The sequence below is a fragment of the Plasmodium fragile genome (assembly GCF_000956335.1).
Source record: "Plasmodium fragile strain nilgiri unplaced genomic scaffold supercont1.51, whole genome shotgun sequence".
In the NCBI taxonomy this organism is placed as follows: domain Eukaryota; phylum Apicomplexa; class Aconoidasida; order Haemosporida; family Plasmodiidae; genus Plasmodium; species Plasmodium fragile.
The window spans coordinates 111,823-134,722 of record NW_012192631.1 but is presented as its reverse complement, the minus strand read 5'-3'; the positions used below and the strand labels follow the sequence as shown (position 1 = coordinate 134,722).

At 36.9% G+C, this 22,900-nt stretch overlaps 7 protein-coding genes across 7 annotated transcripts; 3 read left to right on the top strand and 4 right to left on the bottom strand.

The window, feature by feature from the left end:
* Positions 1-233: 233 nt before the first annotated feature.
* Positions 234-1,724, top strand: AK88_04004 (uncharacterized protein; the record flags this gene model as incomplete). The annotated part of the gene is made up of 5 exons (XM_012481614.1): positions 234-497; positions 655-724; positions 881-990; positions 1,192-1,422; positions 1,626-1,724. 5 exons carry the CDS (start codon positions 234-236, stop codon positions 1,722-1,724), a joined length of 774 nt encoding a protein of 257 aa, XP_012337037.1.
* A 768-nt stretch (positions 1,725-2,492) lies between these two features.
* Positions 2,493-2,936, bottom strand: AK88_04003 (uncharacterized protein; the record flags this gene model as incomplete). Its single annotated transcript, XM_012481613.1, has 2 exons — positions 2,493-2,624; positions 2,841-2,936. The coding sequence occupies 2 exons, from the start codon at positions 2,934-2,936 to the stop codon at positions 2,493-2,495; spliced, it is 228 nt and encodes a 75-aa protein (XP_012337036.1).
* Positions 2,937-4,099: 1,163 nt separating this feature from the next.
* AK88_04002 (uncharacterized protein) lies at positions 4,100-5,080 on the top strand (the record flags this gene model as incomplete). The annotated part of the gene is made up of 1 exon (XM_012481612.1): positions 4,100-5,080. The coding sequence occupies one exon, from the start codon at positions 4,100-4,102 to the stop codon at positions 5,078-5,080; it is 981 nt and encodes a 326-aa protein (XP_012337035.1).
* A 749-nt stretch (positions 5,081-5,829) lies between these two features.
* Positions 5,830-6,174, bottom strand: AK88_04001 (ribosomal protein S6; the record flags this gene model as incomplete). Its single annotated transcript, XM_012481611.1, has 1 exon — positions 5,830-6,174. One exon carries the CDS (start codon positions 6,172-6,174, stop codon positions 5,830-5,832), a length of 345 nt encoding a protein of 114 aa, XP_012337034.1.
* An 889-nt stretch (positions 6,175-7,063) lies between these two features.
* On the bottom strand, positions 7,064-17,318 carry AK88_04000 (uncharacterized protein; the record flags this gene model as incomplete). The annotated part of the gene is made up of 15 exons (XM_012481610.1): positions 7,064-7,084; positions 7,245-7,385; positions 7,523-7,606; positions 7,790-7,909; positions 8,289-8,498; positions 8,674-8,742; positions 8,860-9,069; positions 9,272-9,388; positions 9,546-9,674; positions 9,854-9,947; positions 10,120-10,287; positions 10,403-10,585; positions 10,799-10,905; positions 11,074-12,471; positions 15,297-17,318. The coding sequence occupies 15 exons, from the start codon at positions 17,316-17,318 to the stop codon at positions 7,064-7,066; spliced, it is 5,073 nt and encodes a 1,690-aa protein (XP_012337033.1).
* A 1,199-nt stretch (positions 17,319-18,517) lies between these two features.
* AK88_03999 (uncharacterized protein) lies at positions 18,518-20,983 on the top strand (the record flags this gene model as incomplete). The annotated part of the gene is made up of 1 exon (XM_012481609.1): positions 18,518-20,983. One exon carries the CDS (start codon positions 18,518-18,520, stop codon positions 20,981-20,983), a length of 2,466 nt encoding a protein of 821 aa, XP_012337032.1.
* A 279-nt stretch (positions 20,984-21,262) lies between these two features.
* AK88_03998 (uncharacterized protein) lies at positions 21,263-22,240 on the bottom strand (the record flags this gene model as incomplete). The annotated part of the gene is made up of 1 exon (XM_012481608.1): positions 21,263-22,240. The coding sequence occupies one exon, from the start codon at positions 22,238-22,240 to the stop codon at positions 21,263-21,265; it is 978 nt and encodes a 325-aa protein (XP_012337031.1).
* Between the last annotated feature and the right edge of the window lie 660 nt (positions 22,241-22,900).

The window sequence follows — 22,900 nt, the reverse complement described above, 5'->3', positions numbered from 1 at the left end:
TTTTAGTTGTTTTTTTTTTTTGTAACAGTTTGTTCCGTGTGCAGATCACACACATGTCGCACGATCCTGCGCTTATGTCTCCATATGTTCACATGTGCAATCATTCAGACATGTATGTACACCTGTACACACGTTTGCGTACCACTATTTATACACATACACATGCGCGATAGCGTGAGGGGAGCGTGGCACGTCTACACACAATCAAATGCGAAAGCTGATGATAATTTAAAATGAACAGCGACGGAGCAACTAATGAAGGAGGCTTTAACGAAAGGATTAATAATGTGAAACATTTGTTTTGTAACAACCAAGAAGAAATTAAAAAAGTAAATGAAATTATTGAGGAGGCGGATAAAGTATTGTACAGTTTTGCCGTAAGTAATGACGGCTACAGCAAATATAGTTCCCTGGACAAGGAATCTCACTTGTATTTTAAAAAAGTTAACAATGTAGACGTAGGAAAACTGACCCTTGTCTTCCACGACGCCACCAAAGTATGGAGCAAGCAAATTTGCAAAGACTATATGCACCGAACACATCGTAAATAAAATGTTTTGAGTGTCACGAAACGTGCCGTCAGCACGCGCCACGACAAAATGCTCCACGCAGATTTGAATAACAAAGGAATAACTGAAACTTTTACCCATGCAGCTCGAAAAGTTAATAGACATAATATGGGACGAAAATGGAACCAAAAAATTTGATTCACATTTTATAGAAGGTTAGGAGGAAACAAATCTGCACATTGAAATGCCAATTCGCGCTGTGCAACTTTTTATTCTTTTTACATAACCTTATGTATTTCTTTTTTTTTTTTTCACTTGCGCAAATTTGAACTTCATCCATCCTCACTTTTTTATAATTCGCACCAAACTAGGCAAAATTCTGCGCGTGTATAATGAAGACCTAATCCTACTGCAACAGAGCTATAAGGGCACACTAGGAAACGAGGGCAGATACTTTTACATTCTTGCGCACAAAAAAAAAGTAACGAAAAGAGTTTTTTCTGCGTGCATTTTTTTCCACCCTTGTCGATGCGCATGAGCAGCGGTGCGTCAACGCATCGAAACATGTATGCACTGGAAAATTGGCGCCAAAAGTGTATACCTAAATGTGTACCCTGAAGTGTGCCCCCCTCCCACATACATGTCTCTGGAACCTACACTGCACCAACCCCTACACCCGCAGGTAAACAAGGATACCTACCTAATTGCGTGCGCTTCGATAAACGTTAACGATCATAAAAAAAATCAAAGCACGTTCACAAATCCTTTTATCAATAGTGCCAACTCCTTTTCACTGGACATCGAATGTGATGAAAAAATTAAAAACTCCTCGTTACGAAAAATGTTTATTAATGTGTCTGGGTATTATATAAGGAGGGAAAGCGGCTGCCTGAATTTTACCTACATTTCTTCGGTAAGTTGCGTAAAGAGAGTAATACACCGTTCGCTCTTTTTGGAAAACAAAATGCGCGTCTCCATTTTACACAACACGAACGCATGTACATACCGTAGTGTGTGCCCGCGTAGACAAAAATGTAAGGCCATTATAATCGTCGAGTTGGTTTTTTCTTTCTCACGTAATTTTATCCCCCGTATGACCACAACCCTTTTCCCCAGATCGAACTTGATACGTCCCCTTTGATTCCGCAATTTATCATACGAAAAATTAAAGCAAGTAAAATGGCCCTACTGAAAATATTAAAAAATCACCTCTGAGAATTAAGCTTGTAAAAATAAATAGAATATGTGTAGTATATGTTACATTTGTATGATTGCTAAATTAACATCGTAATTTTTCCTCCATTTTTTTTTTTTGTTTTTGTTTTTTGCTTATTCATTTTTTACTGCCTTTTGTAATTGCAACATGATCAATTTTTTATTTTTTAACATTGTGTAAGCAACCGACTCGTGCATTCATCGAAATGAGACATGCACCTTTGTTTATGGGCATAAGTGTACGTTTCGCTTCGAGGAAGCTGCAATGTGTGTTATATTCATGTTTGTATATAATATGAACGAAAAAAATTTTTTGGTAATTCACGAAATGATACAAATTCGATTCATAATTGTAAAACAGTATGTTTCAAAAAAGTAAAATTAACAAACTGAAAAATTTTACAACGGAAGCTTTGGATAAACGATCAAGAGGGGCAGAAAAATGTGGAATCAACTTCAGCAGGTGCACAACTTTTAGTAACTTTCCAACAAAGGGGGGAAAAAAAGGAACGTGGAAAATGCACCAAAATATGTGTGCAAATGACTGCTGCTCCATGTTTTTGGCCTTATCATTCTCAGCTCTTATGGAGGCTGCTTTTCCATGTAGACAGAATTTTGCTCCCATTGCACGCGTTGTGAAACACTCCCCAACATGCGTTTCATTTCGTTTTTGTTGACTGGTTTGGATATTTGGCCAGGGATGTCATCCACATTTGTGATAAAAAAAATGGTGCTTCAACAAATTCTTCTGACACTTTCCATTTTGCATTAGCCAACATTGTCAGGAATAATATAATCACTCATAAAATCGGCATCGCTGTTTGGTAAAGACATGTGGTTAACCGGACTTATGCTGTATATTTTTTTTTTGAATTTGTCAAATGTTAGGCTAAAATGATTCTGAAGAGGAAGGGAAGAAAACAAACAGGAAATGTGTTACTGGTCAAATAGAAAACATGGGGAGGTGCGAGGGAACAGCCATTAGAACATCGCCGTTAAGAAGGCGCATAAAGCAGCATGAAAAGGAGCTTTTATGTTCGTTTTTTAATGCTCTCCAGCAAGCACCCCACATGAAACGGCATACGCTCACATGTGTACTCATTCATTTGGCATTACATCAAAAAGTAAATTCTTAAAGTATAAGCTTGGGACTATTAATAGGGCGAGCCATGTATAGTGCGTTAACGTTTTCCTGTTTTTTTTTACAATCATTTTGGCGTGAAGGGGGGCTATCAAAGTAGTATATGTTATCTTTTTTGCAGCTACGCGGTGTCCAGGGTTTCTTTAATTTTACGCGTTCTTTTTACTGATCGTTAGAAATACCAAAGGGGGTGGTGTGGTGATGGTTGCTGGAGGCAGATCTCTTGAAGTTGCAAAGGTGTCCACACTCCTGCACATATCTGTGCCAGTGTACTTAACGCATGCGCCCGTACAACGGGGATTATTTCCCACAAAATTAAATACGCTTCTTCAGAAAATCGGCTACATAACTGTTTGCACAGATTGAGAGGAAAAAGCCCACAGAATGGAAACAGAGCATGCGATGTTTCGTTAAGTACATGTATGTAATGCCGTGTTAGAAAAAAAAAAAAAATAAAATAAATACATTGTGTAACCTTAAATAGTTCGACACATATTTTGGCAAAAAACTGCCACCTTTGAAATTACGAATTTGCAATTTTGCACGCTTCTGTGACTATATGTAGGAACGTGCACAGCCTCTTTTTTTTTTTTTTTTTTTTTGTTTTTTTTTTCTCCCTCACTGCTAGCATGTTACTTGAACTGTGCGCAACATTGGTTGAAGTGTGAACCAAAAAGGAGAAAATGAATAGGTAAAAATGAATGGCGATAATTAGCAAAATGTGAAGATAACGTTGTACAATGAAAAAAAAAAAGAAAAAGAAAGAAAACGTGTAACGTAAGAAGCCATGGAACGTGGGACGCATGTACAAAAAAACAAGAGGTAAGCGCATTGAAAGAACTGCTTCGGTTAAATTATTTAAAACATATCTCCAATGCCATGTAATCCCTGTTCGTCTGTGCATCCGGGGCATATGTAAAATTAAAGCAAAAGTGTGGGCGAATGCCGACGGTACAAATTGGCGCAAACATGCGCGCGTATGTAGGACCCATCCCATTTTGCAAGTTAAATTGACAAATTTTGTACCGTTGGGTGCTGCTCCATTGAACTAGTATTTTTTTCCGTTGGTCACTTTTCCTTGACCGGTTCTTGGTTAACCGTCGCTGTTGCCACTGCTGTGTTGTGTGGCAGCTCCATTGCCAACCTGTCTGGGTCCATTGCTCGTTGATAAGCCCCTGTAGGGCTTCCAACCCCCATTACACCCCACGCACAAATGGAAGTAAAATAACAAAATATGAATTACCCAGAGGACACTTCGCACATGACCAAATGGATCTTCAAAAGCAAACAACAGGTAGACGAAATATGCCTAAAAAAGTACAACGACTTTAAGGAGAAATTTAAAGATCACAATGTGAGCATTCCGAAATATGCAGAAATTGAAAAAACGAAGCTTTACTTCTGTTACCAACTGACGCACTTTTGCGAAATAAAAAGACTCAAGCCACAAATAGTGGAATGTGCAATTGTGCTGTACAACAGATTTTACTTAAAAGAAATTATATTGGAATATGACCCACGTATTTTAATTTTCACGTGCATAATCTTAGCAATAAAGTTGGAAGGATATGGACGCTTATACAAAATGAACGATTTTTTTAACGACATTGATATTAATTTGGACAAAGTACTTGAACATGAAAATGTCGTTTGTTCATCTCTAGATTTTGAAATTAATTTTTTGTACACAAAGGAATGTATCTTTTACTTAAAAAGTAAATTCCTAAATTATATAAATAAATATATAAACAAAGATAACGAAATACAGAGTTCATTTGAAAATATGTGCAATGAAATTTACGTGAACACAATACAAGATTGCTTAAAAATTATCGAAAATTTTTTCATTACCTTTACTTATACACCTTCACAAATAGCCTTGTACTGCTTTGTAAATAATATAAAAATTAATTTCAACATAGTTAATGCTGATAAGTTTATTCTAGAATTTATTACCAACAATAATCAAATTCTTTTTCAAAAATTGAAGAACAAAATTGATGAACTCCATGTAAGGTATAAGGACCACCTCGATTTGAGGAACACCTTTGACGATGAAAACACAACTAGACAGATCGGAGAAACGTTGGACATGTGTATTGATATTTACGAAATCTTAAAAAAAAAAAAAAGTAGCAAAAAATCGAAGAAGAAAAAGTTAAACAGCGAAGATTATGAGCGAAGTGAGGCCGCCAAAAGGGTTGATATGAAGTAGATACGTCAAAAGGGGAAGCAAAAAAAAAAAAAACGTGCACATGGCCAAGTGGTCATCTACAAAACACACATTTGGACAAAATGTTCCCCCCTTCCGCGAATCATAATCTTACACTGCAATGCTATAATTCGTCTGATGAGCCTCTTTTTCACGAGTAATGAGGAAATTCGCACCGTGTCCGTGCTTGCGTTTCTTGTTAATTATACAGGGTATGCTGTTCCATTTGTGATGAAATGTGTGTGTCCATATGCAACAGTGCAGCAAAGCACACGAGAGAAGAGCAGCACAGAACAGCCCAACGCTTTAACTCAGTTGTAGGGGGGGACCCTTGAAAAGGCCCAGAGATGCGCACATTCCGGGTGATATAATACCATTTGTAAAAGGAAACTTTCACGTTCTCCTTTTTTTTTTTTAATACTGCATATTTGCAAAGTCCGGTCTGTTCCTTTTCTTCATTTTTAGTTTTACTCCTGTGGGCATTTCTGCGTCCTTCATTTTGCCAAATTTTACGTGCACCGTAGCCACATTTCGTTGCTACATTTTTTTTTTTTGTTCAATTTTTAAGAAAAAGACAAAAAATGGGAAAAGACGCGCAGAAATTTTTGGAGAAAAATGAGAAAAAAACAAAAGAGAAGTGCAAAGAAGAGGGCACATAAAAATAACGTTGCAACGAGGGGAACCGTTGCACTTAACTTTTTCTTGCCGTTCCACTATTTCTGTCTCTTCCCCATGCAGCAGTCTCGCCGCTCCTACTCATTAATGTACGAAAATGGCGCAACCAAAAAATTTGATCTGTATTTCATTTTAACGTTTAAAAATCTTAAAATAAAAGTGTTGCTGTGGAAAAATTCGTTTAGGTCTTTTATACTTTTGCTGTTCGAGTAAAATGTAATGCAGTAAAATCTACCAAAATGAAATGTTCCTACCTTGGGCTTCTTAATGCAGAAGGCAAATTTTCTCCAGCCCAAATCGTTGATGCTGATTATATTGCCATTGTATTTGTTTACAATAAAGTGGAAGTTTTTCATTAAATTCTTCACGTCGTCCTTTTTTATGTGTTTATTTAGGGCAATGTAAGATTCGTACAAAACCATTTTTTTTTTATTCCTTTTTTCGTCATTGTAAGTATTCGCTTATTTGTGGCCCCTACTGTGTAGTTGTCTGCGGGACAAAAGGGAGGTAATTAAGCATGGACACAGGTTTGGAAAAGTAGAAAAGTACGTATACACGTACGTATGTGCGTAGTTATGTAAATATGTGCGTGGGAGTTGCCCCTGTGTACACTCTCGCCACACATCTCTGTGATCACCTTCCTGGGGTCATGGCACATTTTTCATTTCACTTTATCCGCAAATTGTACGTGCGTAAAATTAAAGAGCTATTTTTTATGCGTTAACATAAATATAACGTACGCGTTTGAAAGGAGAAGTTAAATTTTCCACATTCGTGCGAATGGAGCGAAGGAAGTGTAGGATGTACACAAAGGAAATTATAAAAATATCAAATCGTTTAGCCAAACAGAGGAAACAGTGTAACAAACTTGAAACAGAAGAAGTTAAGGAACGCGCATCGGAAATGCATACGTCACAAAAATAAAAGATTAATTACATCTAAGTCGAAGCATAAAAAAATAAGCATTATATATAGAACAAAGTCGTGACCCATTACAGCAAAAAAAAAAAAAAAAAAAAGGGTATACATAAATACCTATCAAAATCTTAAAAATAAAAACTGAAAAATGAAAACTAAAATTACAGAATTTTTCACGTGCACATTTTTCCTATGTTATGTAGGATAGGGGAAAAAGAAATCTTGCAATATAACCAAACAGGTTATACAATTACTTCATTGTGAATCGACTGGCTTTTGTAATTCCGCCACAAATAATACAAACAATTTTTTTTTGCTGCTTTATATCAAAGAGAGGTATATTGGAAGATAAGCAAAAAAGGGATGTGTACTGTTACGTCCTTAGCTTTATCTTTACTTTGTGTCCGAGGAAGACTGCGAACAAAAAAAAAAAAGGCAAAGCATTTGCATCAAAATGGGGTCATTTATTTTATTTCGTTTACCTATACAGGTAATATTTTTTACATTAGTAGTAACATGTGCAGTCGTAGAGTCATATGCACACACTGCACAGAGCACACATATGTATCATTACGTGGAAGGGCTGCAAAGTCACTTCTTCGATGTTGATCAGCTGCTTTATGAAATATTCTGCACTGACATATTTCGTCTTCTTATTTTCGCACACAAAGTCAATCAAATTGCGGATTTTTCCATGTGGCCATTGCAAATTTAGCTATAAAGGAAAGTACAAAAAGGGGTAGAGAAAACGTTATCATTACAGGTCAGTGGACAAGGGGAATATGCAGATAGGTGTAACAATGTTAAAAGGTTTATTGTTCAAACAGGATAAAACTCGCCTCTTTTTCCTACCTCTGTTAAGATTCTTTTTAAGCTGTTCGCATCAATGGACGATAGTGAATTCCATGGGATTCCATACACTTCTTCAAACAGGGACTGTGTGTTGATGTGGAACAAGTAGCGAATGTTTAATTGGGAGGGGGTGCATTTTTGTGAGCAAAGGGTGTGGGATAATATTGTGCAAGTGTAATGATGCTTGCCAATAATGATGCACATATTTTATGCCCATGTACAATTTTTCTTTTTTTCCAATTTGTGCTCAAATTTGCTCCTGCTTACCTGAACGGCGTTAATGTCCAAGAGTTCAACCAATATTTGCTTGACTATAATAATGAGGACAAAAAACTCTTCTTGGTTTAGGCCATTTTTGTTGTTCCTGTCGAACACCTCCAGGAATTCCTACAACGGGGAGGAATGAAAAAAAAAAAAAAAAAAAAAAAATCGCTATCAATGTGCTGCATACATTGTCGTAGCTCTGGCTACCCCTGTAGCGAAAGCTACGTTACACTTGTGTTACAATGAAAAAAAAAAAAAAAAAAAAAAAAAAGGAGGATGGTGATGTCCAATTGTAGCACATGGAGGAAGGAGGATGGGGTTAGGATAACACCAACGGTATAACTATTTGTGCAATAATACATGCAACAAAACATGCTATGCTGTCTTGTGCTGTATTATACTGATCACAGCAAGAACACCCATTTTTATATCATCTTGACACCCCAATCGAGGCTCCCAGTTTTAGTCATTATATTGTCTCGATTCCAAATGGTAGCGTTACCTTGATGTCGCTCTCCGAAGTAAGATTAATTCCTTGCGATTTTAAAAATTTAAGAATTTTCGCAGAGTCTATGATTCCCCTGTTTTCTTCATCCAAGCCGACCCATATGCTAAACATTTTCTCCTGTATATTTGACGGCACTGTGTTTGATTTAATGAGGAGCTGCCTCCAGAAAATTTCGCCGCCCTCTTTCAGGGCATGTAACGTGGACTGCAAATGGGGGGAGGGAGAAAAATAAAGCACATAAACGTTCGTAAGTACAGGAAGCAAAATAAGACGGGTAAAAACAAGAAACGCATCAATTAAGAAAAAAAAAAATGAAAAAAAAAAAAATCTACAAACGGCTGTATCATATCAATAAACACGCAGCGTATGAGAAGGGCACCTTTATTTTTATGGCGTCAATAAATTCCGATATTCTCTTTATGTTGTCCGATCTTTCGAATTCCCAAACCTGCAGCAGAAAGGGGGGAAGAAAAAAATTGTGTCATGTTGTGTGTGCGCCCGTCTTGTTTCCATCTTGTGTCCAACTCGCGTCTACTGAGCGCCCGCCGCCTCTTAACAAGCTTACCTTCTCCAGCAGCTTGGTATCAATTAAATACCCCGTTTTGCTAATCATAATATTGTAATAAATGATATACTTGAGAATAATCAAGAAGAGGAGGATGCACACGCATATGGCCAAGCTTCCATAACTGTACAGTTGGAACCACGTGATGTTATCAACTCGTAGCAAAAATATCCAACAGGACAGGATAATTAGGAAGGAGAAACATAGGGTCTAAGGGACGATAATGGAAGAGTGGAAGTGCACACCAGATGGGTAGGACACACACATATAGAAAGGTTACTCACGCGTGCACAATTAACCGCGCAATATTTTCACTCGCAAATAATATCATCACTTCTCCTTAATTTCAAACTTCTCAATCTGTGAATCTCTCCTATGCAAGATGGCACTTGCACCCTCTCGGTGTCCTTACTTGAAAGATAAAGTTAATTAGGCGGGGGCCGTTTCCCCAAAAATAAAACAGCTGCTCATGCTTGTTGGGGAACGTAGTTTTGTACAGAAAGTAGTTTATTGCTGAGGGGTACACAGACTGAACATTTGAAAAAAAGAAAAAAAAGGGAAGAGTCGCATAATGGAAAATATATTACTATAAGATGTGAATCATTAAATATACGTACGCCTATATATATATATATATATGTGTGTCAAGGGGTGGAGTGTGGTGCGCTTTTTTGTTCTTTTTTTACCTGCTGCTTCAACAGTTTGTAGTATGGTGTGATGTCCTTTTTGCTCTGCTCACACGTTTCGATGTGGTATCTGTTTAGAAGATACTTCGAAATGTCCCTCGGCAGTAACTGTCTGTCTATTTTGTAAAGCTGCAAAATGGGAAATTAGGGTTGCTTTCCGCGGTGTGGATAGGCGTCGAGGCGAGGAAGCACTCGCAGCAGTATTAATTCGCTGCATATACATATACACACACACATGTACGTACGTAAGTACATTTAAGTGCATATTATTTTGCGCGCCAGATGGGCGATGTTCACTTTTCTATTACGTAGTATAACATCAGGAGTAAGCCCACGATGCAAAGGAGGGACAGGAAGTTCAGAAAAATAACCTCCGCCTTCAGTCGTATGTTAAAAAAGGGCCTACAGAAGAGGGGGAGGTAAATGAGTTACAAGTAGAATAAAAATGGAACAAAATGTGTTGGAAGTAAAAGTGATAAGGAAACAAATACAGGAAGACAACCTATCTCCACCTAACACACCCCTTTGTCACTGTCCCATTGTGACCGATTCTGCCATTACAACTATTCCGTACCTTAGAGAAATGCACGCGAACACCAGAAATAGGATTACGGCGTTGGGTATTTTTATTAACTTGACGTTGTACTTCAATAAACAAGCTCTCATGTACTCATAGTAATAATATCCGTTCGGGTCTAGTCCCGGTATGCTTATTGCATCAACGTTTTCAGAAAAATCGTATCTGCAAGGGGGAGGTTGGCAAAATGGAGCGAACGTTAAAAAGATTGCATAACGAACGGGGGGGGGCATTGGCCTCGTCCTAACCGCGCCTTAGTTGCGCCGTAGCTAAAACCTACCGATGCGCTAAATACTTAGAGTTTCTTGCATATCTTAAGAAAAAGACGAAATTCCTGAAACACCCCTTCCGGGCCTCTTTTATTTCCTTTGCTATGTTCGAAATGTCGCAGTTGTCCGCTTCGGAAAACCATTTTAATATTCGCCTCGTCACAAAATGTATGTTAATTATAAATAGGGAGTAGCTGCGAAGGGAGAGGAGAAAATAAATAAAAAGGAACATTTTCCATGAACTGAAGCAGTAATAATGCATGGAAAGGATGACAACCATGTAAGCACTCTCGCACAGTTATATATGTCCTCCAAGGAAAACTGACGCAACAACGGAACGGGTTGACAACGTGTGGACAACACTCGCACGTGCGGGTCCCCCTCCACCCTATTTGATCATAATTTACCATATGAGAAAATTCATCGAGATGAAAAGTATCTTCTCAAATATGATCTCCAGCAGAGGTTCCACATTGTGCAAAACTTCGTCGACATTTCTTTGTCGCGGTAAAATCTAGAAAGAACGGGTGGCAAAAAAAAAAAATGAAGTATTACGGGCCAAATACACACCTTGGTTATACATTTTCGCACATGATAAGAACCATGATGGGGAGATACAGCCATATGTGTATGCATAAGCTACATGTGAGCATTTCCTATGTTCCCTAAGCATTGCGCTTACATCGTTGAAAATGATTTCGTCGAGCGCCTCCGCCACGTTTGACTGTAGAATCCCCCATATGGTGAGGTTAATTATGGTAATTAGAGAAATCTGTCTAAAGGCGGTATTCAGTAGGTCCTTCCTGAATTGGTCTTTGGAATTTCGGACCCTCTTTTCTATGTAGTAGACTATATTCTGTATGAGTAGGCTAAAACATAGGGTAAACAATATGATAAAGAGAAAGGCACAATTTTTTTTATTCTCATAATTCCATAACATCTGCTTGGCTTCTTCATCAACACTGCAAAATTCAGGACCAAAGGATTCATAGTTACAATTTTTTACAATCAGCTTTTCATGTTCGAATTTTTCATGGATGTTTGATTTTATTCCTAGTAAATTTTTGATATATTTTACCAGGTCATTTACTTCAAAAAATTCTTTAATATTATTTCTTCTCAAATGTGTTTTGAATTTTTCTGCTGCATCCTTTTCAGGGAACATATAAACAGGTTTCTCTGCATAATTTTTTTTTTTTTCTTCATTATCCTTAGACATTGGAGATTCCGTTTTTTGATTTTTCTCCACGTTGGTATTTTCGTAGTTTGTATCTCCACTGAGGTGTACAACTTGGTCATTTTCATTTTTTATCTTGTCCTCACCTGCATTATTGTTGTGCCCGCCAGGGGGTACGCCTGAAGACGTGCTTTGTGATTCATTGTAGCCGAAGTAATTCTTCAACGATTGCACCTTTTTCAAAAATTCCACGCTCTGTAGGACGTTGCTCAGTTGAGCATTATCAGCATGTTTGACTTTTCTCTCCTTCTGTTCCTTCTCATTATTTCCCGTGTTATCTACATGGTCGTGTTTGTTTATGATTTTTTCTGCTGGACCGTTTACTGTTGCCTGAAGGGGAGATGTTTCTTGTATTTCTCCCGTTTTTCTTCCCTTCTCATTTTTCATTTGTTCGTCAGCATACGTTTGTTGATTCATATGTGCAGGGTTGTCTTCTTTTCCCTGGGCAGCCCCATCCTGATTTATTTCGTCTGCATTATTTGTGTCGTTTTTATCTTTCGTATCATGTTCTTTTTCGCCAGGAGGGGCTCCATTCTGTTGAGTATCTTTTTGGAAATTCCTAATCGTTTCAGCAAAATTACCCGCTTTTGCAGCATTGTATAATTTTCTCAACTTCTTTTCTTGTCTCCGTTTTTCCTGTATCGATTGGTCCAAATTGGACTGAAAATATAACAACTTTTTTAGCTTCCCGATATCAAAAAATTCATTGTTGTGTTCCCCCAACTGTCGGCTCCTCGATTCGCGATCGCGGGTATCCCTTTGCCTTATACTTTCATTTTCCTTGCAGTAGATATGGTCAAAGTTTTCTTCTTTTAAAATGAATAGAGGATACGTGGCAGAAATCTGCAAGGCAAAAGCGGGGGGAGAAAAATCGAACAGATGAAATAAACATGTAGCATGTAGAAAGTAACGTCGTGCGAGGAACGTATCCCCGAAGGGGAGTAGCACACAGGAACGTTTCTCTATATATGCTCAAGTGGAGTCAGCACAAATAACGCTTTGTGTTGTGACTGCCCACGCGCAAATGTCGTTTATGTTTTCCATGCAGAGGGGAGAAACCTCCCCTTTGAACAAAAGACTGGAAGTTCGTAGGCGCATACACAGGCACGCATGCGCAAACGCCCGAACATGATTGAGTTTTGTTCAAAGGGTCTACGATAAACATTTTTTGTTGTTTTTCTTTTTTTTCGTTTCTAACTCACACATAACAAAATTAGGAGGTGGAGCCTTAACATGTTCTGGGTCCTGTCACAAAAAGGGGGAAAACAGGAGAAAGGTGATTAAATGCGCGCTTTTTTTTCTCATTATGCAAAAATGAGCATCTATTTTATTCATTAACATTTGTAATGTAGAAGTTTCACTTTGGAAGTTATTCTCTGCTATCGTTCACACATTCTGCTCTATCTCACTGTATTGTCTATTTATTTTTCATATGGTCTATTTCGCCGATCTAACCTTAAAAATGAGTTTGTCTTGTAATTGTAAATTCAGTTACCATGTATTGTCTACCTTGCAATATTGTCACAATTTTCATGTTTTTTTTTTTTTTTTTTTTTTTCTACAAACTTGCTAAAAAGGTAAACTATAGCTTAAAATAATTCAGTACAATGATGTTACAAAATAATTGCGTGGTTGCATCAATGGCAACAGCAATTCTGTCTTTTTAAATCCACGTGGCCACACTAATGAAACATCTTCTCGGTATTTGCTTTTGCGACATGACGCAATGGCGTTTCTCTATTTTGCTGCATTTATGAATATTTTGTATATATAGTATGACACACTTTTTCCTAATTTGCTCAATTTTTTTTTTTTTTATCTATTATGCATGTTTCTATTTTTTCTAACTGTCTTTCTTTTGTACACATTCGAATTTGTTTATCCCTAGAAGGGGAAGGTGTGAAGAGGGTGTAAAAAAAAAAAAAAAAAAAAAAAAAAAAACAAAAGGTAAAATTGGACTACCTTTTTTTGAATTACCTGCTATAATATTACGCGTACACAATAGCTAACATATCGTTATTTATCGCTTTACAATTTTTTTTTTTTTTTTTCTTTCGAAGGGGAATTTCTAAATCTTAATTAGTCCCATTGGGTAGCAATTGCAGTCTGTAAAAAATATTTGGGAGGCAAATGCAATCGCAGACACAAGCGCAAATTTTTCTCAGCAGAAGTAATTTTAGCCATTTGCAATGTATGACAGTATTAAGTGACAATCTCATTTAGCATTACGACACAATGTTGCCAAATGGGACAAACAAACAAATCGCATCAAATAAAAATATGATACACATTTATGCGTAAAAAATATGCCCTGTTATTTTTAACCGATCATCGCACACTTTCAGACAGAAAAAGATGTAGGCAAGCAGGTGCACAATGAAAAGTTGTATGGTCAATTTAAAAAAAAAACAAAAAAAAAAAAAAAAAAATCAGAGAAAGATAAGGTATATAATAAGTAACACATAATTCCTTTTTTTATACACGAAATAACGATATATCAGTTTTGCTAATAACAACGATTAGTGCGCCACTGCGTGATCTTAACCATTTTACAAAAATGAGCAGGGCGCCATTTTCATTGTCTTATCATATTTTTTTGAGAGTTTCGCTGCAGCATGTTCGATATTTTAGTTTTATACACTTCTCTGTATGGGCTGACAAGATTCGCTCCATTTTTTGAGACCCCAATTTTTTCCTGGCACACCGCGTGACACAATGATTACAGGATGGTAACGTGTTGATTACGCGTTGCGCGCGTTTTTCTTCAAATGTAAGACCAGATAAATGGCTAACCCAGCGGACACCTCTTTCCGTACACCCATGTTTACAAAAAACGTGTCACAAAAAAATGCATATTGCATATTTTCCCCATATGACACATTTTCGGGAATTTCTTTTTTTTTTTTTTTTTTTTTTTTCACTTTAATTATTGCGCCACACCAACACCTTTTACTCCCACGTGCTCAACATAACAATGGATAGAATCTAAAATTGGGAAGCCCGACGGGGGTGAACTTATATCTTGTTCTCCTATTCGGCATAATACTTAATTTGCTTTTTTTTCAATTTTTGTTATTTTTACGTGCGTAGCTTTTGTTGAAGTTTTCGCTTGTCGTTGCCATATATTGTCTGGCACGACAAGAAATTTTAGTATACTAAAAAAAAAAAAAACACAAAATTAATTAATTAGAGCTCATAGGAGGAATCTACCAGAGGGGACGGGGAAATGCATGCTGTGAATGTACATATGTGTACACATCATTTTGACGCAAATGTGGGACCAGCGTAATTGGCAATGTGCCGGGGGCTAGCCCCTTTCACTGATCAGTGTATAAAAAAAAAAAAAAAAAAACCAAAAAGAAATAGGGTAAGAAAAACGGCAAATAGTAAAAGCAAAATAAAGTAGCATAATAAAACTGCCAAAGCGAATCGATTAACACAAAAACTAAGGTGAGACGTATATTACCACACATTTACCCTACCATGCGTCCTTTTTTTTTTTTTTTTTGTGGATGCAGGACACCTACATCAAGTGATTTGCGGTAACAGTTGGAAAAACTCCATGCATACGACAGCTACACACATCACACGATACGGTTGAACAAATAGTAGGCACCAACCTGACGTATGTGCGTGTTTCTCTTTCCCCCCTAAGCATTATCAAATACTCCATTTTTTGTATTTTCCTCTATTTCTGTTAACTTGTTCGTAAAAAGTTGAACCATCATGGATATCTGTTGGTTCACATCGTCATACGTTTTTTGGTGATGATAAAATCGTAGCAATTTAAACGCTTCTGCATTATTATAATATTTTTTTGTTAGGGGGTCAAAATACTTGCCCTCCAAATTGGTGATTGCACATAGATTATTTTTATTTTTCACTTCTTCCAGATATTCCTTACAATTATTATAATTGCTGTATACATTTAGCTCGTTCGAGTCGGTGACAATATATATTTGTCTCTCCTCCCTGTCCGTTTTAATTTTTTTTCTCTTTTTTGTTACCATTGTAATATTATCATCTACCGTTTTGCTGCTATCCTTTGTGTGAATTCCAAAATTTATTTCATCATTTTCGTTTAAATATTCTATGTGTAAATCTTCACACTGATCCAGATTATCCAGGTCTTCTAAATTCTGCAACTGGATCGGCTGCATTGGTTTCGATTTCTCCATTTTTGTGTTACTATCCTCATTATCATCGTCTTCGCTTTCTTTTGACACTTGATCATTTTCACTTTCTTTTCTTTTTATGCTCTCATCGCTCGCATTATCAGGCACTTCTTCCGCATTGGGTGCGTTATTTTCCTCCTTATCTATTGCGCCTCCTACTTGGAATGCTGAATCAGCTTTTTCTACATCTCTATCACCTTCTACAACGCCATTGTCGTAGTCCACACAATTTTGTGCCATAATTTTGTTATCACTGGGGGAGTTTAGGAGACCTCCACTCAGAGTGGCATTGGTCATTTGTGCAGGATCTTGCACATAATACGAATCGAGTTCATATTTCAAATTTTCGCTCGATGGAAATGTTTTATCCTTCGAATAGGAATAACTAATAAAAACATTTTTCGGTCTATGATAAATAATTCTCTTATGTTCAATATATTTTTTTTTCTCTTCTTCCCAGGCTTGTAACTGTAAGAGGGATTGCAAATTGTACTGCTCGGTTATTTTTGCTTCTTCTAATCGTTCCTCCCTTGTCATTTCTCTTTGTGTACTTTTTTGTTTTTTTCTATTTTCGTCCTTTTTTTTAAAACGGTTTTCCCTTTTAATTCTTCTCAATTCGGAGAGTTTTTGTATTTGCTCCGTCTTTTGTCTGGTTGTGTCTCTAGTAGATCTATTCAAGACCATGCAGGAGCTATCAACTTTTTTTTGTTTCTTCACCATCCCTTCACCTTTTAGCCCGCCTGCCACTTCTTCTTCACCCTGTCCTTTTTTTGTCCTTCCAGATTTGTGTTCCACACCGTGGAGGGGAGTACCATATTGCCCACCAAGGACTTTTGTCCCGTAATGCTTCGCCTTCTTCATTAGTTTATGCCTTAATGCACGATTATGCGTTTGTTTTTTTAATTTCTCTAAATAGGAAAACATTTTTTTCTTCTTCCGTTTTATCTCTTCATCATCTAGTTCCCTTTCATTTCTCTCCGCTTCCTCTTCATCATCATCGTCCAGTTGATCTTCATCATCGTCAAAATCGGAGTCAGTTACATCTATGTATTCTTCTTCCCCTTCCGAATTTACGTACTCCTCGTCTACCTCTTCTTCCTCCCAAATGCTATCATTCCAGAATTTTTCATCTTTTTCCAAGTCTTCCCCAATTAGCTTTTTCAGGTTTTTTCCTCTGTTCTTTCGCTTAGGCATTTCAAGTGCTATGCCGTAATTTTTCAGTTCGTAGTCTTCGTCCTCTTCTTCATCATCCTCATCTTCATCTTCTTCTTCGTCTTCTTCACCGTCTTCGTCCTGTTCGTCTTGTTCGCCGTCTTCCACATCCTCCTCATCCCCCTCCTCACCGTCTTCTTCTTCTTCTTCTTCCTCCTCCTCCGCGTCTACCACGTCTTCTTCACCTTCTGCTTCAGCCAGCTCCTCCTCCTCTACACTGTCGATGAAGCTTTCGTCTGACTGGCTCTCTACATCTTTCCCTTTTTTTTTTCTTCCACTCCCACCGGATTTTTTCGTCCTCATTTGTTAGTGCGTATATCTAATTTGTCACAGTAATTGTTTTCTATTTTCTTTGGGGGACTAGAAACATTCCTTAGTTCATACAGAATTTTATTTCCTATTACCATAACTCTAAACAAATTTGTGTAATGTAAAAAAAATGAGTCCACCTATTTGTTGTTAAACTTTGAATGTCAGTGCGTTTACCCCTTAATTGATTCATTCCTGGATACCTGTTCCTTGGCATACGTTTCTTGTTCACCTTAATCATTATAATAGTTTAACTTTTCATTTTTATGCTCCCTAAATGACACATGTATACATATGCAAACAAAAGCGTTTTCGCCTTACGCTATGAAAGAATTGTACATAAGTGTGGATTAGTTAATGATTACTTTCATTGTGTAGCAATATATATATATTTTTTTTTTTCTTTTCCTTCTTTTGTTTTCTCTCTTAAAAAATTTTTTCTTAAATGACACCGACTGCGACGGTTGCCACAGTTGCCCCATTTGTGCATCTTTCACTCGGCTTTTTTTTTTTTTTTTTTTTTTTTTTTATTGCCAATTATGACCTATTATTTCGGTACCCTTTTGAAATATCCTGCTGCGGGGCTTGTGTGTGTTCGTTGTTTTTGTGCCCACGTACGTCAACTTATTTTTCAAAAAATTAGCTTTATTTTGTTTCCTCTCTTTACTTGTTTGTATTTTTCCTATCTTCATATTTTTTATGCATTTCCCTTTCTAATGTACGACTGTTGTGCTTCCCCTCCTCTTCCCCTTATTCTGTCATACAACAAAGGTTAGCCAATAAAGCAGTGAACTGACAAAGGGGGCGAGGCACACAAAAAAGGAAATGGGAACAACGTTGCAAAAAAGAAGCATTATACCAGGAGGGGAACACAAGGAAAAAAAAAAACAAAAAAAAAAATGCACTTTGGAATTATGCCAAAGTTGCAAGTTTAATAAATTCAGGATAATATAGCTGTCAATGTGGAATGATAATAAAGTAGAATTCAGAAAGGAATAGAAAAAATCGAGGACATTTGTTTTTTCAGTAGGAGTTCTCGCACCCCATTTGGTGAGCTTCCATTTTAACATCTACAACAGTTCGTCTTGTACATTGGAAAAGAAGAACAAAAATACATATGCACATTATTATCACATCAGACGTATACTGCGTATGTGTATTTATCTGCACCCTTCCGCGCACATGTGTATATTATGAGAATTGCAAGTGTACAAAGAAGTGGAAAGACGTACCTAGAGTTAGTAATAGCCCGTCTATGCAGAGGCAAAGGAACTACCGCGGAATACCCCCTCACCGATTGTCTTCGTAAAAATGGCAAGAGCAACTACTCCATTACGCGTCACCAACAAAGCGCATCAAGAAGAAACGAAAAAGAACAGGAAATGTCATGCGCGGAACACGAAAAAAATATAAAGCACGCCTCCGTAAGCACTGTGAGTCGAGGCGTATCTGAAAAGACAAAACAGCAAACAAACCTGTATAGGCACACGGACGCGTGCGCAGACGTGACAGAAAAACGAATCACGGAGAGCTTAAAAAAGTATAACTTATTTAATGTTTATCTTGATAAAATAAAAAAAGCACCAGGAAAAAATAAAAAAAAACAAAAAATCATCAACATAAATAGCGTCCAACATTACGATGAGTATGTTCACTTGTTCGACATAGATTCGTTGCTAATTTATGCGAACAACAAATTCAAGATATATAAAAAGAAAAAGAAATTTTTAGTAAACAAGGATTTTTTTGCACACTTTGTAAAAATGTTTATACAGCTGAATGTCATTTTAAATGATTTTTTTTCACATCACGGTGAAATAAATTGTGCCGAATATTTTACAAACGCATTTAAGACGTACTTGCAAAATATTCCGTCTGGCAAACGTGTAACACAACATAAAAACACGTATGATCAAAATTTTTTTTTAGCAATTTTGCAACTAGTTAAGATTTTTAATCAAATCAAATTTTTTAAAACATTAAAAAGGGAAACTCCTTCACATTTGGAACACATTTTGGCCTCCTCCCTTAAGAAGGGAAAAGTGAAAATTCGCAAAAAGGAGGAGCCTAATTATTTTCCAAATGTAGACCATCATAAACTGTTCTACGAATATATGACCAGCAACTATGATGAGGATAATGATCAAGAAAAATTCGATTCCCAAAATGATAACAGCTTCGTGAACAGCTTAAACATATTTGGCGACAAATTAGACGAAATAACCGGTGTTGACGATGCAGAGAGTTTTTTTTTTCACACAAAGAAGGGAACCATCAGAAAAAAATTGCCACCTACAGCGGGGGAAGAAAGTATGGACTTCTCCCCACATTGTATAAATGAAGACCTGCGCAATTTGCCCACATCAAGCATTTCTCCCCTCAATTATCCCCATCTGGGTGTAAATGCTGTGCAGAGTGAGATAATAGAGACAAACAAGATTAATTCCCCCAATGACGAAACAGTGCATGAGGAGTTGGACAAGAATAGGAGCTTGGACTACGTGAACTTTGCTACGGCGTTTATCCATTTATTAAAAAATTTAATAAAACACCTACATGATGATGGGGTGATCAGATTATTTATTCACTGCTCAAACATGTTCGATAGCAAATGGGCTGATAAAGAGGTGTTGTCATTTTACACAGAAATGTACAAACGGATCCATAAAATGAAAAATATTTCAAACAAAAACATAGCGTACATTTTAAGCGCATGCAATAACTATTGTTTAAAGGAGGAAAATATGGTCCTCTTAGAAAAACTCAAAAAAGACATTGTGTCCAATAGCACTTATGGAAAGGCCGGCACAAAAAGTTACTTAAATATATATAACGTCACTCCATCTCATTTGGAGAATATTATTTACACATTTGCAAAACATAGAGTTAGAGATAAAAAAATATTCTCACTATTGAGCGAAATTGTAAAGGAAAAGTTCCACGGCTTCTCTTGCATAACTACTATAAATATTTTAAACAGCTACACCATCTTGAATTACGAATCATTAGTGTTTGATTTTCTTTATGCAAAAATAAAGAGCTTTGATTTCTTGTCCTTTATGGTGTGTAAGGGGAAAAATGTAATAAAGCTGATGAACACACTGCTCCTGATTGAGCATCGCAACTGCAATTGGGTTAGTGGCTCACACAAAGTGACGCCCGTCATAAGGACAGACGCCACTGACAAGCGCAGTGCTTCATTAACCGATGAGGGTGTTTACACGGCACTCATGTCGGCGCTGCTGTACGAGCTGAAAACATTTAATGGGGTGGGTATCCACGGTAGCGATGTAAGTGGAGCAAGCGGCGGAAATGACCGGAGCGACCACAGAGACCAAAGTAGTAAAGATGCCCACTGCAAATGTGCCCCTACAGGCGAGCATGCAATTCGCAACATTTACAAAACACTACTGCGGCTGAAAATAATTGAAGTGCAAAACAAATCCGACATGGCGTTCCTAAAAAGTATACTGAAGAGGACATACGGAAAGCTAAGCGTGGACCAGTTGGAGAATTTTTTTGTCTTTTCATTCATTAACTTGAATTTGAACAAAATTAATTTTCATAAGTTGGTTTTTACATTGCTAACGTATAATAATTTATTCGAGGGGGAGAGACTCTTAAACAATTATACACAAACAAAAACAAAGTTTATCTAATGAATGGCAGGACTGTTTTTTTTTTCGTCTCGCCATTTTATGTTACATATATGTACAAACATATGCACGCCTATATATGCGCACATCAAAAAGCATTCGAAGTGAACATACAAAACACGCATGTTCTTAATGACAAACACGTAACTTAAAAAAAAAGTAAAAATATATATATATATATATGTATATACATATTTCTAACTCTTGTGCAAGCTACTTTCCCCGTGGTGGGATAAAGAAGGAGCGCGAAAAAAAGTAAAAGTGATGCAAGTGTCCCGTGGGCTACCCATCTATTTCGAAGTATTTATTCAGGTATTTGGTGTAATCCTCTTCCTCGTCACTTGCGTAAAATTTATAGTCACTGAAATTTTCCTCACCACTGTTACCATTGACGTTGTTGTCGTTCTTGTTACTGTTCGAGTGTGTACCGTTTTCCCCATCTTCATTGCTACCCTCTACATACTCCCTTGCCACTTTTGTATAATCATCAATAATAGAGGACTCTCCGGGAACACCCTTATGGTCGTGGTTCTGAGCATTTTCATTACTGCTAGACGCTGAACCATTCGCAGTAGGAACTTTATTTTTATACTTATCTACTAAACCTAAAAAGCCATCTATCTTGCTGAATTTATAATCTAATTTAATTAAATCAATAATGCCATTGATGAACCAGGGGTAGGATTCTTTTTTTGTCAAATCGTCTATATGCTGCTCTTTGAAGTTATCAAATTTATGGTACTTATTAATTAACAGCTCCATTAAATAATATTTATTATTATACAAAAATCTGATTTTGTCATCCTTGCTAAGGAGGTTATCCACCTCTATATTGTACTGATCGGCGTTATTAATTGAGCTGTCTATTTTGATGTGCTTGAATTTGCACTGTGGGTTATAACACGAATTGTAAATTACATTATTGCGACAAAAGAAGAGTTTATAATCATGGGAGAAAATACAATTTTCTTTTTGACATGTTCCTTTCACCAGAAATTTGCACAGCTTTGAAATTTTATATATCGGTGTGACGTCATGTGAGTAGGTACAATTTTCATTGTGGATACATTTTCCCTTTTTAAAAAAAAATTTACATATTTCTTTCTTCGGCTGAATTTTATAATCATCAAGCAGGCCTGTTTTTTTTTTTCCTTTTTTGTTAATCGCTCCGGTGTTTTGCTTTTTCTCTTGTGTTGCAACACCTTTTCTCTTTTTCTTTTTTTTCTTTTTATCCTTCTTCACAGAGGCTGCATTTTTCATTACGTCTCCTGGGGGAATAAAAAAAAAAAAAATGTGGCAGATGTGAACACGGTACAAGGTACAACAAAGGGGGCAGGGGGAGGGGTAATCTAATATAAACTCCCTGCCACCCGAATTCCAGAGTAGCAACATGTCATTATTGTTTTAAGAGACATTCACCCCAACTGTCCAATCAAACGCTCATATTTAATCTCATGCCAAAAATATACACTGGCGCCTTGAGCTCTCATACGTATGCAGGTTGAATGGGCAAAAGAAACGGACATAAGTTAACGCAGAACAATACGTTTCGTGTAGAACCGTCTCTCCATGTAACAGTTACACTCACGCATATGGCGACATGGCAAAATGTTAAATCTTTTAAAGCCAGCTTACCTGTTATGTTGGCTATTTTTTCCAAAACAGTTTGGTCCTCTATTTTTTCCATTTTTAACCAATCTTTTGTTCTTTTTTGCAAAGTATGGAAATAAAAGCAAAGGATCGTATTTTTCTATTCGTTGCAAATCATGGGTTTAATTTTTCTCTTTACAATGTACGTAATTTTGTTCTGAAAAAAATACGCTGCATTTAATTACTCCAGCAGCTATACATCGTTTGTCATTCTCTGGACCATAGGGAAAAACGTGGAATAATTGCTATTATATTTTTGTAAATTTGTTA